At 44.2% G+C, this 15671-nt stretch overlaps 1 protein-coding gene across 1 annotated transcript in view; it reads left to right on the top strand.

Annotated features, from left to right (window-relative positions):
• The window catches only part of ABCF1 (ATP binding cassette subfamily F member 1), a 1329408-nt gene that overhangs the window by 36626 nt on the left and 1277111 nt on the right, over nt 1-15671 (top strand). The window contains exon 3 of the mRNA XM_044082281.1: nt 15065-15187. Within this exon, the coding sequence (XP_043938216.1) occupies nt 15065-15187 (123 nt within the window). The remainder of the gene's footprint in view (nt 1-15064; nt 15188-15671) is intronic.

Genomic DNA, 15671 nt, shown 5'->3' with positions numbered 1-15671 from the left:
CATCTTCAGTATGTTATGGCAGTGTTAAGGTGCCTAGAGTATTCTGTGAACGAAATAAAGTCCAGTCTAGTACCCTCTCAGGACATGTGCTTTCTGGGTGTGAGACTGAATACAGCCTCTCAGATGGCGTTTTTGACCCCGGACAAGCAAAGAAATCTTACCCTTTATTTCCAACAATTGTCTCCCCTGTCCAGGCTGACTGCAAGGACAGTCCTTCAAGCCTTGGGGTTCATGGCATCTTGTATTCTGGTGCTTCCCAATGCCAAACTGCATATGAGGAAGTTACAATGGTATCTCAAAAGTGTATGGACTCAACACTGCCACGATTTGGACACTGTCATTCAGATAATACCTTGCATTCAGAAGGAATTTTTGTGGTGGGCTCAGGAATGTCACCTAAACAAGGGACTCTCTGTGACCCGACCAGAGGCGAGTCAGATCTTAACAACAGATGCCTCGGACAAGGCTTGGGGAGCACACCTCAATGGAAAATGGGTTCAAGACACGTGGCCTGCCAGACTTCAACATTTGCATATCAACATGAAGGAGATATTAGCAGTCCAATTTGCATTGAAGGCCTTCAAGGATCTACTTCACCCAGGACAAGTGTTGATTCAAACAGACAACACAACTGTCATGTGGTACATCAACAAGCAAGGGGGAACCCATTCGTACCCACTTTGCAGACAAGCTATGATTTTATGGGAGACTGCTCTCAGTTTGCACCTCACTCTTCAGGCAAGGTTTCTGCCAGGAGCACAGAACTCCTTAGCGGATGTTTTGAGCAGACAGATGGTGGATCCCCACGAGTGGAAATTGGATCCTCATGTATTTCGACAGCTGACAGTGCTTTGGGGGACTCCAGACATAGATCTGTTTGCTTCTCCACTAAATTTCCAGCTGCCAAGGTTTTGCACAAAGATGTTTCATCCAAAAGCTTGGAAAGTGGATGCTCTTTCATTCAGTTGGAACAATCTTCACGTCTATGCCTTTTCTCCTCTGCCTCTCCTTCCCAAGGTGCTCTTGAAGGTCAGACAGGACAAGCCCTCCATGATTCTTATAGCTCCAGATTGGCCACGTCAGCACTGGTACCCTCTGCTGAGGAGTTTAGTACGGGAGCCTCCTTGGCCTTTGCCAGCAAGTCCACACCTTTTGTCCCAGGCAGGCAATCATTTCATCAACGTCAGGATACAGTCCCTGCATCTAACAGCCTGGCATATTCTGTTCTAGACCCTGGAGGGTCGCAGCTTCCTCAAGTTTTGAATGTTATTTTGGAGGCAAGACGGCCTAGTACAAGGAAGGTTTATGCTGATAAATGGAGGAGATTTTTTCTTTGGAGCAAAGCAAAGTGCTTTGATGTTTCAGTACCTAATTTGAGTGTTTCACTTCAGTATCTTACAGAATTACTAGACAAAGGTTTGTCTTTCTCCTCTGTAAAAGTTCATGCTGCAGCCATTTCTGCTCACTATGACTGTGACCCACCTTTATTCTCTCATCCTTTGTTCAAGCAATTTCTTAGAGGGGCAAAGAACATAAGACCCCCGCGTAGAGCTCCTACTCCTTCCTGGGATCTCAATTTTGTGTTGGAGAAACTCACTTTATCTCCTTTTGAACCTGCAGCTACAGCTGAGTTGAAGTTTTTGTCTTGGAAGACAGCTTTTTTGTTGGCCATTACGTCTGCTAGAAGGGTATCTGAATTACAGGCTCTAATGGCAGTTGAACCCTTCCTAATTTTTCATAAGGACAAGGTCTCTTTGCGTACTAACCCTACTTTCATGCCTAAAGTGGTCTCAAATGTAGCCTTAAACCAGTCTATTCATTTGCCTACTTTTTATGCTGATCCCCAAAATAAAGGGGAAAAGATCTTGCACTCTTTGGATATTCACAGGCAGTTGCGTTATTATTTGAGCAGAACTAAAGGGTTTAGACAGTCTCAACAGTTGTTTGTTTCTTTTGCTTTGGGTTCCCAGGGGAAACCTGTTTCTAAACAAACTATTTCTAAGTGGATTGGTCATTGTATTGCTTTTTGTTATTCTCTTCATGGTAAGGAGATTCCGGCTGGAATCAGACCTCATTCCGCTAGGGCTACTGCCACTTCTACTGCTTTCCTGAGGGGTGTAGCTACTAAAGATATTTTGGAGGCAGCTACTTGGAGTTCAGTGCACACTTTTTCTAAACATTATCTTCTCCCTCTTTATTCAAAATCTAGGGCTGGGTTTGCCACTGCAGTTTTGCAGGGCATGTTAGCAGCTCCCAATGCTTTATGATTTGGCCAACCTCCCTTCACCTTTGCTTTGGGATTCTACCCACAGGTTATGACTGCAGCAATGTGAGATGAAGAACATAGTACAGTTTTGTACCTACCATAAATGTAGATGTTCGAAGATCCACATTGCTGCAGTCCAATTTTCCCTCCCTCCTTCCCCACTGTAGTTTGGGGTGGTTGTGTGGTTTGGGTTGTAAATATTGTTTGTACATGGGTGGTTGGATGTTTTCCTGTTTTTTGTCTATGGCCTTTCTTTTTAGGGCCTTCTGACATCTGGGGCAAGAAAGACTGAGGATATGACGTTGGTCATGCGCTTTAGTACCACGGCGTACTGACGTCAGATCTAAGCGACCATGACCGACGCCAGCCTAACACTTTGGTATTCGGGCCGACCGAGGACAGCGGACTACCCCACAGGTTATGACTGCAGCAATGTGGATCTTCGAACATCTACATTTATGGTAGGTACAAAACTGTACTTTTTCAGTCCATTCCTTTTTGCTATACTCAAAATGGCAAATCCGTACCTTCTCATTGGACCAGAGCAATGGCCTCATCCAGAGCCGTTTACAAGGGGATTGACTCTAAAAGAATTTTAGATGCAGCTGCTTGGTGCATTGTTTCACCAAACATTAGAGTGGATGTCTTCTCTAAGTCCATAGCCAGTTTCACCTGGTCAGTCTCTATCTGGTTTACTAGTCAGTTTTCCCATATGCTATGATCTTATGCCTTCCATCCACCCTTCACACCTCAAGCTTCAGGACTCACCTAGTGGTTTGGAATACTGCAACAATGATCTAAGGAAGACTATAGTACAGATGTGTAAGAACTTGCCATAACAGTTGACTTCCTACTTTTCACTGTTGAAGTAGTTTTCTCTCTCTACCTTTCCCTCTTCTCTGATTCTTCCTTTTCTTTATATGGACTGATGGGTCATCACTGCTTGTCTCTCTCCTGTTAGCTGACCGGTTCTTTTGAATCTCAAGCCTTTACAGGCTTACAGATAGCATGAGGGTTTATGTTCATATGTCTGTTTTACATACTTTTATGCCCATGGGCTTATGTGAAAAGTCATACATATGGCTCTGAGAGGCTTTGGCTTTGATACCCTGCTCAGATGTCCAGGTTGTTTGGTAAGATAACACAGCAATTTGCAGTATTGAAACAGAGTATCTGATGTCATTTTCATTCTTTTCTTAACCTGTTTCGGATCTGACCCTTGAATCCGAATTGGCTGCTTTATAAGCTTAGGATTCCTAGTTCGAGCTGCTCCTCTCTAATCCATAATGCATCATTTGCCCAGATTACCTCAGATCTCGTTTGTCACTCAACTGAAAAGCATCAAAGTTTCTTCACTGCTAAGGTCTCCTAACTAAATTTTTCGTAAAGTCTCAAGTCAGCCTTGAGTCGCAATGTTTTTTTTTGTATCCTCTCCTCCAATTTTTACCTTCTAAATCTTAACTGTGGGGAAAAATTTTTTTTTTTTGCTCTAGCTAGACTTTCCCACGGTTTTCTCAGCGCATTTACTGTCTGGGCTCAGTGCACCTGGAATGTTCTTTTGACTTTTCTAGGGGCTTTAATCCATGGGTGCTGGCAGACTACAGAAACAAGCTCATTTTAAAGGGTTTGCTTCCTTCACCTTCTTCTGTGCCTTCCAGTTCAGGGGCTCAAATCCCCATAAAAGAACATAAGGAGTTCCTGGAACATAGGAAACTTTCCCTGGAGAGCACCTCCTCATCCTCTGAGCTGCCAAAAAAGGCTCAAAAACCTCAGATCAGAGACTTTCGGATCCGACAGTTCTGATCTCTTCTCCTTTGGTTCCACATGCTCCTCCCACTGCTTCAGGACTGAGTGTCTTGCTGCAGAGATCTCCTCTCAAGGAGGCCTCTCCCAAAATAGTGTCCAGGCCACCATCAACTTCCCCTTCCGTCAGGTCTTCTCAGAGTTTGTCTAAAGCATGAGGTGGATGGACTGAGACAGTTCCTCAAGACACAGATCTAGATGGGGGTTTTACCAGCTCTATCCCACTACCAGATCCATAGGTTCATAGGTAGGTACTAGGCTATCTGCCAGAAGGCATTTATAAGCCTAGCCAGAATGTGTTGGCTTTCGCCGCCCCCTTAGATTAGTTCCCTGTGCCTCTGTCCAGCAGAGCCACTGAAGTGATCCATGGGATAAACTTTCTGTTTTCCATCCACTCGTCAAGGTTTCTCTTCAAGAATGTTAGAGGAGCTCTGCCTAATGTAGATTGGAATCTTGTTCCAAAGCATGGGAAGTCTCTGGGACAGGAATCTATCCCTCCAGCATGTCCTGTTTATTGTTGTGGTGAGGTTTAGATCCCTAGAGCATGTGGCTCGAGGGGATAAGGTTTTCTTTAGGTGGAGCATGTCCATCAATTCTGGGTTGGACAATGGCCTTGTATGCCAGGTAGAGATCACCTCTGAGTAGGAGGTATGCAAACGAGTACAGCTGGAGTTTCTTCATTCGAGCTGCGTAGGGCATCTGTTTAAGGCCAGTGATCCTCTTGGTGAGGTACTTCTGTGGTCTTTCCAGCTGTTGCATGTGTCTTGTAAGGTACATCCCAAATGGGGCGTTTTACTTTATGATGGTTCTGATGAGTGATGAGTAGAGGGGCACAATGACCTCTCTTGATCTGGATGCGAACCCTTTTGTGATTAGGTGCCACATAGAAGGATTTTCTAACCACTTTGGCAATGTGATTATCAAAGGAGAGATGATCTAATTGGGTCCCAGGATCCCTTATTACGTTTTCCGTATTTAGGGGACTACCACCTATGTGGTACTTTGTGGGTACTTTGTTTTTTCCAAAGGAGGTGACTATACACTTTTTAACATTTAGCTTGAGGCCATGATTTTGACACCAGGTATCCATCTCACTGAGACCCTTTTGGAGGATGTCTGTCAGCCAGAGAGAGTCAATTATAACCCCTACTTTGCTAGCAGACATTCTCCTTTCCATCTTGTAGCTCCTTCTCCGATCCGATGATCTGCTTGGAAGTTGTTCAGTCCAGTGGCCCTGAGAACCAAGACTGCAGATCCGGTAGTTATTACTTTGAATCCGACCATTTCTTGACGTCCTCTGCTCTGACCATGTTGGGGTCCAGTGCGTATTAGAGCGAGCTAAAGCCTAGACATAGAGTCTGGTGGGCTTACTTTGACTCCAAAGGTTTTGGAGCTGTAGCTCCCCTTTGGAGCTTCAGCGTTTGACAGCTCTTTGCCGACTCCACCTTTGGAACAGGGGCTCTGGAGAAGTCTGCTCCAACAGCTTCAGCTCCGGGGGGGGGGGGACTCTTGAGTCCTCTTAGTCCATCTGCCTTCGAGGTGGTGGAGAGGGTTCCCTCCCACCCTAGGGGATTCCTGGTTCTCCCACTGTCGGATCCAATCCCCACCTTCATGGAATCTGTGACTGAGACCTCATGTCTACAGCTGGTCCAAGAAAGCCTCCAATCTCTTCCAACTGTGGAACCCCAAATTTCTTCCGATACCTCCCTGGAGCATCCCACTGGGGAGGTTCCCCAGAAAAATGAAGTGTAAAAAGAGACACTTGGATTCCCCTCATGAATCAGTCATGACTGACATTGACTTCGAGGAAGGGGGGGGGCCAAGATCTCCACCTGATGCTTCCTTTGCGGACGTCTTGAAGATCCTCTGTCAAAGTGAATGGTCTAGCCAAAACCCTAACCCCAAGGAGACGTTGTGTTTGGTGGCTTTCTGCACTAGCCCATCTAAATCCTGGGTGTCACCCCTTGCAGATGCACTTATTGAGTTGGTATCTACCAGAGCATAGAAGGAACCAAACAATGTAGAGCCCATACCTAAACAGGTACATAGGGTACTCTGGACCAAAGGGATCCTAGTAGATGCCATAGTTGTTGAAACCACCACCAAAGAGGACCCCCTAACAGGATTTCTAGGGCTTTGGACAGATTTGGAAAGAGGGTTTACACTTCGGCCACTTCTGCTTTGCAAGCACTAAACTACTAATCTCACTTTACCAGGCTACAGAGGGACTTAATCAAGGAACTCTCTAGCTCGGTCCCTGAGTCCATGTCTATTGAGGAACAGAAGATGTTTTGCTCCAGAATAGTCACTCTTCAATCAATATCCAACTCGTCCATGAGGTTGACTTCCCATGCTGCAGAAGGCATCATTTGGTCTCACCACAGGGTGTTCAAATGCATGGTGGTAGCAACAGCTCATCTTGGACTGCAAGGGATTCCACATTTTTCCTTATCCGAACAACTGACTCTTAACTGCTGCGACCAGGCATCTACTTATTCAAGCCAGGGACTACTTGCTGCAGCTAGCTTCCACTCTCAGTATAACCATCAACATGCAAAAATCAGTTACTACCCGTTCAACTGATGAATTTTATTGGTGCACACTTAGATACAACCAAACTATGGCCTACCTACCTGCAGACAGAGTTTCAACCCTGAGGCTTCATATCTTGCAGATCCTAGCAATTCCGGCTCCTCCAGCAAAACTAGTCCTCAGGGTGTTAAATTCGATGGCTGTTACCTACAGCATGCTTGCACATGAGAATCCTACACCAGATATCAGTCCAATGGTCTTTACACCATTACCTGCCGAACCACCCATTCAAGCTGTCATGTGTATGCATAGATTCTCTTCTTTGGTGGCTTCATTCCACAGAAGTCAATCAAGGACCCTCTCCTTTTGTTCTTCCCCCACCAAATGCCACACTGACCACGGATGCCTCCCAGATGGGATGGGTGGAGCATTTTCCGAGACAGACTGTCAAAGGCACGTGGACTTCTCAGGAGACCAACTTTCATTTCAAAGTCCTAGAAATGAGAGCAGTCCTCCTAGTATTGCAAGCGCTACACAGCTCTCTTCCTCTAGGGAATATTGAGATTCAAATGGACAATATATGTAGTGTGTTACATCAAGCAAGGAGGAACCAGATCTTACCCTATGTCGAGAAGCAATGAGAGTGTGGCAATGGGCGAGATCTACCAACTGCTTTCTAACTGCAGTACATATCCCAGGGGAGTACAACATCCTAGCAGACTGGCTCAGAGTTTTACCGATGCCTCACAAGTGGTCTCTGAATCAGTCATTGGCAAACATGATCTTCCTGAGATAGATCACAGCAAGGTTGACCCTGTTGTTTGCATCACCCCTCAACGACAAATGCAGCAGCTTCTTTTCCTTGATCCCTCCTCAGGGACAGTCACCAAGAGATGCTGTAGTCCATGCCTGGCCCCCTGGTCTACTTTATGCAGTCCGTCCTTTACCCTTGATTTCTAAATTTCTTCAGAAAGCGCACCAATTGAAGAGCAAAGTAATCCTCATTGCTCCCTTTTGGCCTCGCCGAGTCTGATTCCTTTTCCTTTGGGTCTCGTCTGATTTGTCCTCCCTGGACACTGGATACACTTCCAGATCCCCTGTCCCATCCCTCAGGGCAGAACATTCCTCAGGGCAGATTCACCCAGATCTTCAAGGCCTAAAATTGAATGCATGATTTCTCCAATTTCAGTGATTGCTAGACATTCTAGGCTTTCATCTCCAGTCCAAAAGATTCTGATTTCCTCCCACAAAACATCTACCAGAAAAACTGGTTTCACTTTTCCTCACTGTAGTAATCTTGCAGTTTGTATATATAGTTAGGGCTGGTGTGGCAGGAAAAAGCCCCCCCATCTGGGTGGATTTGAAATACTATCATTTGTGAGATTGGGAAGTGTTGGCCAACTAGTTACTTTCTGCATCTCACAGGTTCAATGAAATGTGCGTTCGAGGAATGTGGACGTTCAGTGGTTTGCTTTTGATGTGCCATTCAATGGTTCATAGGTTCATAGGTTTATACTAGGCTATCTAGTATCTATTTACCCCGGGAATCATCTCTGTGTCACTGCTGGACAGAGGCACAACAAACTAATGGGCACAGTATTTTTTCATATAAGGGGGTGGCGTGAGACACAAAAATTTGGGCTAGGCTTATAAACCTACGATGTCCCATCCACAGGTCAAGATTTCTCTTGAACAGAGCCAGTGAGGTGCTCTGCCTCACATGGACCGGGATTTTATTCCACAGCATAGGGAGTCTCTGAGTGATAAATCTATCCCTCCAGCACGTCCTATTTATATCCGTGCTAAGATTTAAGTCACTTGCTCTAGTGGATGTCCTTCAAGGATGCATCTGCAGTCATAACATATGGGTTGTCCTGCCTCAGGCAGCCCTTCGGTCGGCCGGATTCCAAAGTCTGGGTCTGGCCTCGGCTGATGTTGCACTTTCTCCGACGTCAGAGCTTCTGGGGTATAAAGGCATCAGCCGACGCCATTTTCCTCAGTGTTTCTTGCCCCAGATGCCAGGTGCCCTCTAGGAAGGCTAAATTTGGATAAATGTTGAAAATTCCAAACAGTAGCAAACAAAATATATATATGTGTATATATATATATATATATATATATATATATATATATATATATATATATATATATATATATATATATATATATATATATATATATACATACAAACAAATACACCATAATAGATTCCCCCAGCTAGCTGAAGAAGGGGTAAGCACCCTAGGAGTACCACAGAGGGGAAGGAGGGTGGGTAATCCTGACTGCAGATGCATACCTATCGGACATCTACATTTATGGTAAGTACAAAACTGTACTATGTCCTTCAAGGATGCATCTGCAGTCATAACATATGGGTAGAATACCATAGCCAAACTGGGGGAGGAGGTACTAAGATAAGGATGGTGTAGTTAAGATCCCCTGTAAAACTTCAGTTGCAAAACCTGCTCGGGATCTGGAGTATAAAGGTAGATTGTAATGCTTGGCAAATGTATGCACGGAGCTCCAAGTAGCAGCTTCTAAAATGTCCTTGGTAGCCACCCCTCGTAAGAAAGCTGTAGTGGTGGCTGTGGCTCTTGTGGAGTGAGGCCTGATATTTTCAGGAGCTGTCTTTCCATGAAAAGAGTAGCAAAAACGAATGCAATTTCCTATCCATGTTGAAATTGTCTGTTTGGAAATTGCTTTTCCTTGCACTCCAGTTGCATATGCTACAAAAAGTCAGTCAGTTTTTCTGCTGGTTTTAGTTCTGTCCAGATAGTAGCGTAGTTGTCTGTGTACATCCAAGGTGTGCAATAGTTTTTCCCCCCTGTTCTTTGGATTAGGGAAGAACGTAGGCAAATGAATAGCTTGGTTCAAGGATACCCTGGATACCACCTTTGGCATGAAAGTAGGATTGGTTCTCAGAGACACTCTATCCTGGTGAAAAATAAGGAAAGGCTGCACTGCCATTAGTGCCTGTAACTCGGATACTCTTCTTGCTGAAGTGATTGCCAGAAGGAAAGCAGTTTTCCAAGATAAGAACTGTAAGTCTGCTGATGCTGCTGGTTCAAAAGGGGGTAATGTTAATTTTTCCAGCACAAAATTGAGATCCCATGTAGGCAGAGGGGTCTCCTTGGAGGTTTTACATTTCTGATCCCTCTTAAAATTGTCTGAGGAGAGGGTGAGAGAAGATAGGTGGATCCATGTTGTACTCTGCTGAAATTGCTGAAGCATGAATCTTAATGGAAGAATAGGACAGGCCATTGTGGAACAGTTCTGCTAAATATTCTAGGATGTGTGCTAGGTTTGCCAGTGTGATATTTGTACCCTTTGATGTGCTCCAAATGAGGAATCTCTTCCATTTAGCTGAGTATGTCTTCCTTGTGGAGGGTCTGCGAGCCTCCAGGATAATGTCCTTGACCCTCTGAGATAAAACAGTTTTGTTTTGTTTTATGCAATTTTCCAGGCAGTTAGCTGCAGTGTTTTCAAGTTTGGATGCAGGGTCTTGAAGTTGTTCTGCGTTAGAAGAAGAGGCCAATAGGGGTAGAGGCCATGAGTTCGCCCGAGACATGCTTCTCAGTAGCGGGTACCAGTGCTGCCTTGGCCAGTCTGGAGCTATCAGTATCACCTTTGGCTGTTCCTCCCTGATCTTCAGTAGAACTTTGTACATCAATGGGAGAGGTGGAAAAGCATACACTGTTAGGGCGTTCCAGCTGAAAGAGAGAGTCCACCCTCCAGGCTTGTGGGTGGTATACTCTTGAGCAGAATTTCTTCAGTTGGTTGAGTGGGGAGGCGAACAGGTCTATCTCTGGCAGTCCCCATTTGCTTGTTATGATTTTGAAGATGTCTGGATGCAGCATCCATTCGTGAGCATCCGTGGTAGTTCTGCATAGGCTGTCTGCTAGTGAATTCTCTTTTCCTGGTACGAATTTGGCCTGCAGCTGGATGTTGAGATTCAGGCCTAGGTTCCACAGATCCATTGCCATCCGGCATAGAGGGTAGGAATGCGTGCCTCCCTGTTTGTTTATGTACCACATGACTGTGGTGGTGTCTGTCCTTATCAGCAGATGTCCTTGCTGGAGGAATGATTTGAATGTCTCGATTGCATGTTTCACCGCCAGCATCTCCTTTAGGTTTATGTGCAAGTTCAGCTGGTCCTGAGACCATAGGCCTTGGATACACTTGTCCTCCATGTGTGCTCCCCCCATCCTAGGTCTGAGGTGTCCGTGGTGATGGTCTGCCTTGGTTGTGGTTTGTTGAAAGGCAACCCTCTGTTGGACTGGCAGGCCTGAGCCCACCACAGGAATTCCTTTTTCAGGCATGGAATGATTGGTATCATGGTTTCTAGACTGTGCCTGTGTTGAGACCATACATTCCTTAGGTACCATTGTAATTTTCTCATATGTAGCCTGGCATGCGGGATCAAGATTATGCAGGATGCCATGTAACCCAGGGCCTGCAGGACTTTCCTTGCAGTGAGCTGAGTTTGTCTTGTCAAAGCCATGAAGTAGACTGGAAGTTGCTTTTGTTTTTCTTCCGTGAGAAAAGCCATCTGAGTCATTGTGTCCAGATCCGCACCCAAAAATGTTATCCTTTGGGATGGCACTAGTCTTGACTTCTGGATGTTGACTGTGTATAAGGCCTGTAACAGGTGCATGACATAGGCCAAATCCTTTATTAGTTTTGTCTTGTTGTCCGCTTGTATTAGGCAGTCGTCCAGGTATGGATAGATTTGAATTCCCTGAAGCCTGCAATGTGCAATTACTGATGCCAGGCATTTCGTGAATACTCTGGGCGTGGTAGATAAGCCAAAGGGCAATGCTGAGAATTGATAATGCTCTGATCCTCCAAGAAATATGAAGTGTCTTCTGCAATCTGGTCGTATAGGGACGTGCAGGTATGCCTCCTTGAGATCTAGAGTCACGAGCCAAGACTCCTTGCCCAACATGGGAAGAAGCTGCTGTAGGGTCAGTATCTTGAATTTTGGCACAATGAGGTATGTGTTTAGTGCGGACAAGTCAAGAATAGGCCTCCATTGGTTTTCTTTTCTTGGTACAAGGAATAGTCTGGAATAAAATCCTTGGCCTTGTTCCATAGATGGTACCCTTTCTATAGCTTTCATCTGAAGTAAATTGTGGATTTGTCTTAAAGCCTCTGGCTTCTGGTTTGGTGGAAGGTTTGGCATTCCGCTCCTTCTTGGAAAAGTGTGGAAGTGAAACCTGTATCCTTTGTCTATGGTTTGCAACGTCCATTTGTCTTTTGTAATGCAATACCAGTTTTTCAAGAATAAAGACAGCTTTCTGCCCAAGGGTGCTTCCAGTTGTTCCCTGGTAGGCGGAATCAGAGTCAAGTCATTGTGTCTGTCCTGTGGAAGTGGTTGTAGTTGCAGCTGTGGCAGTACTCCTCTGGTTGGCAGGCTGCCACTGACGACCCCTGTAGGCACCCTTTGATTGACCTCTGCCTCTTGGGCGTCTATTCCTGCCCCTCTGTGTTCTGGAGGTGTCTGGAAAGGACCAATTCTTTGAAGGCCAGTTTCTGCTGGACCTCGGAGGTTGAACCTGCAGAAAATCCTTTACTGTTTGCACAGATTTTGCTTTTTCTTCCACTTTCTTTAGAATCTCCTGTGCAGGGGAGCCAAATAAACTTTGTTTCTCCATTGGAGCATCTAGGAGTTTAGCCTTGACATGGTCTGGCAAGGATTGCTCTTTTAGCCAGGCATGTCTTCGAATTACTGCCCCAGTCATAGCTAATCTAAATGAAGCCTCCAGTGCATCATAGCCACATTTTAAGAAATGATTACTGACCTGCTGAGAGTTGTGTACCAAATCCTGAAGGGACTTTCGGTCTAAAGGTTCAGTAGAAGAAAGCTTTTTATTCAGCTGATCTAACAAATATTCCTGGTACTGTATCATGTGGAATTGACAGTTTAATGCCCTGGCAGAAAGAGTAGCAGATGTATAAACCCTTTTTCCCCATCTCTGTAATGCTCTTGACTCTTTCAGAGAGTAGGGGGTTTTTGGCCGTGGCAGCTGCAACACCTTTTGGGCCCTGAGATATAGTTTCTGGGTCTGCAGCATGTTCTTTATACAAATGGAAGTGAGAATCCAGGACCCTGTAATATCTGTCAGGTTTGGCAGGGGCCAGGGGAAGACAGTCAGGGGCAGAACTGACATCATTATATGCATCATCAACTACAGTTAGCACAGGTGGTATGGCTAAAGGCCTATGCTGTGGTACGATCTCCCATCCACAGGTCAAGATTTCTCTTGAACAGAGCCAGCGAGGTGCTCTGCTTCACATGGACCGGGATTTTATTCCACAGCATAGGGAGTCTCTGAGTGATAAATCTATCCCTCCAGGACGTCCTATTTATATCCGTGCTAAGGTTTAAGTCGCTTGCTCTAGTGGTTTTGGTGGATTTGGATTTTTTGAGGTGGAGCACGTCCATTAATTCCGGGTTGGACATGGCCTTGTATGTCAGGCACATGTCACCTCTGAGCAGACTGTATGCGACGGTAGTCTGTTTGACTAACCATAGACCCTTTTGAAGGAGTTTTACATGTCCATGCACCTAGAAGACAGGTGTCTACTTCTTGGGATATGAATTTTGTGCTGGTGAAACAACACTTTTTTTTTCCTTTTAAACCTGCTCATGTGGCTGTTTGAAGTTCTGACCTTGGTTATTCATTGCTCTGTCGTCTTCTGCAAGTAGAGTAATATGAGTTGCAAGCTCTTATGGTAATTTGACCCCATCACATCTTTAACTATAAGATAGGGTTACTTTGAAAACAAATCCTTTATGGCTGAAGTGCTTTTAGAGTTTACTTTTAGCCAGGCTATTCTTCTCCGTGTTTTCTATGTAGAACCATAGAAAGAGTTTTGCAGACTACATCTGCCTACAAGCAACTCTGATACTACATTTACTGGGCAAAATCCTTATGGAATTCTTATCAGCAGATTGCCTTTGTTCTTAACTTCTTAGTCTGTCAAAACAGATAATTTCTAAATGGGTTGGCTCATGCTATTGCTTTTTGTTGCTCTTACCATAGTAAGATGCTTCCAGGCAAGTCTGTGACCCATTTTGCCAGGATTTTATCTTGTATTTGTTTGCTTGCTTTTGGCTTTTTTAGTAAGTGGTGGACTCCAGAATTATTGCCTGGGTAGCAACTTAGCCATGTGTGAACACCTTTACCAAGCACTACAAATTAAAACCTTTCTCTAGGTCCAGAGCAGGTTTTGCTAAGACTGTTTTCCAGGGACTCCTGGACTCTGATTCTTCCTTCTCAATTTCTTTGTAAGCTCTGATGTTTGACCCATATATATTTAGGCTATTGCAATAGTGATCAAATGATGAACATATTACTATAATAGGAATGTTTGAATAGATCACTGTTGCCATAGGAATGCCTTCCTTCCTCCCCCCTTCTTTGTTTTATGCCAGGGTGTGGATAATTTTCCCTTTTCCATCTCTCCTATCACATACGTAACTGCAGGGCTGCAGACTCTTACTTCGAGAAAAGAATGCTCTGAAAGTTTAGCTCCCTGACCGTTGACTATGTACTGCTGTCTTGGAGGTCCAGGTAGGACACATGGAAGATGCCCTAATACTCTGGAAGTTGATCAGATGTTCTGTTCTTTGACAGGCTATAACCCGTATAGCTTAGACTGCTGCAGCTATTATCTATTTGAACATCTGTTATGGTAAGTTCATTTACCCAACTGTACTCATCTTGGCACCATTTGCATTGATCATTGTTTGTGATGTTGAGATGACATGGTAACTGCATTTACGATATTTAAGGAATTTGTGGCTTGAACAAAATTTACCATCTCAACAGGGTACCATGCATTCTGAGAAATATAAATTGGCATGAGACCTATCCTTATCTTCAGGTTAAGTGATTGGCGTCTCACTTAAAGGGCTATTTTTTTTTACAAATTCCTGTTGCATTCTACCTCATTTTCCTTTTCATAGTTGTTGGATTTTGAGTGGTTACTCATTCCTTTTCACATTTTTGCAGTCAGGTTTTCTTTTTTATTGCAGAAGAGAACATGGACTTTTGTTTACCACTTTTAGAAAGCTGTACTGAACTGTAGTGCCAGAGCCGCAATACTGGCATGAATACTTTGCTGCAGTGCTTGTGAAATGAGTAGTATTTCCTGAGTACAGCTCATTAAAAAGTTGTATCAATTACCAGCAAAAATGTCATTTTCCATACTGAAAAAATAAAGTATGTGGCTACACTGTACAGTCCACACACATCCAGTTTAAAAACCCACCAGTATTCAGTTTACTTTTAAAAACAGGGCATAGAAAGAAGAATAAGAACCAGTAAGGTCAAAGCTATTTGTGTTTGCTTGTGTTATCTGTGTAGAAATTGCTGTCCTTTTCCTTGTTAAACATTTGATGTTTACAATCTTGATATTTTGTTTTTTTTTTTTTTTTGTATTTTACCAAAATCACAGTTGGAATATGAACGTCAGGTGACATCTATGAAAGCCGCACTTGCAGCAGAAGAAGATTTCTCTGTCTCGCAGGCAGAACAGTCCTCACGGCAGGCTATGCTAGAAAATGCATCAGATATCAAGGTATGGTATGCCTCCTATGTTGGTTATTGTCAGATGTGCACTCCAGTAAATTTTCAGTCTGTGCTTTTTTCTTACTGAGCACCTTCATTAAAACTTTATGCATAAAGTAATTCCTGTAGCACACTGTGTTTATTATTTTATTTTACATTTGTTAATTGGGGGTGTCTGACTGAGCCAAAGGCCCTTTTTCAGCAGAGGCCCGGCGGAGAAAAGCTCCACAAACAAAGGCAATTAAAGATACATTTAGATGTTTAAACAGCAACACAATACATACAAATTTACAATAGACATGTTTTTACGGGTTTCTATCAGCATTTTGAATGTTGAAAATGCAGAATTTAATTTCATCGAACTGAAATGTTCGAAATCTCAGAAGAGCGAACTGACGGAACACCGATTTCTTTCCCAGGGAAAGAAATCAATGGGCCGTCATCTGAGTTTGCTATTACCTCCACTGTGGTGCGGTCTCGGAGTTGGTATATTT

Source organism: Protopterus annectens, chromosome 9.part0, assembly GCF_019279795.1.
Source record: "Protopterus annectens isolate FY-2018-M chromosome 9.part0, PAN1.0, whole genome shotgun sequence".
Taxonomy (NCBI): domain Eukaryota; kingdom Metazoa; phylum Chordata; order Ceratodontiformes; family Protopteridae; genus Protopterus; species Protopterus annectens.
This window is presented reverse-complemented; position numbering and strand designations above follow the sequence as displayed.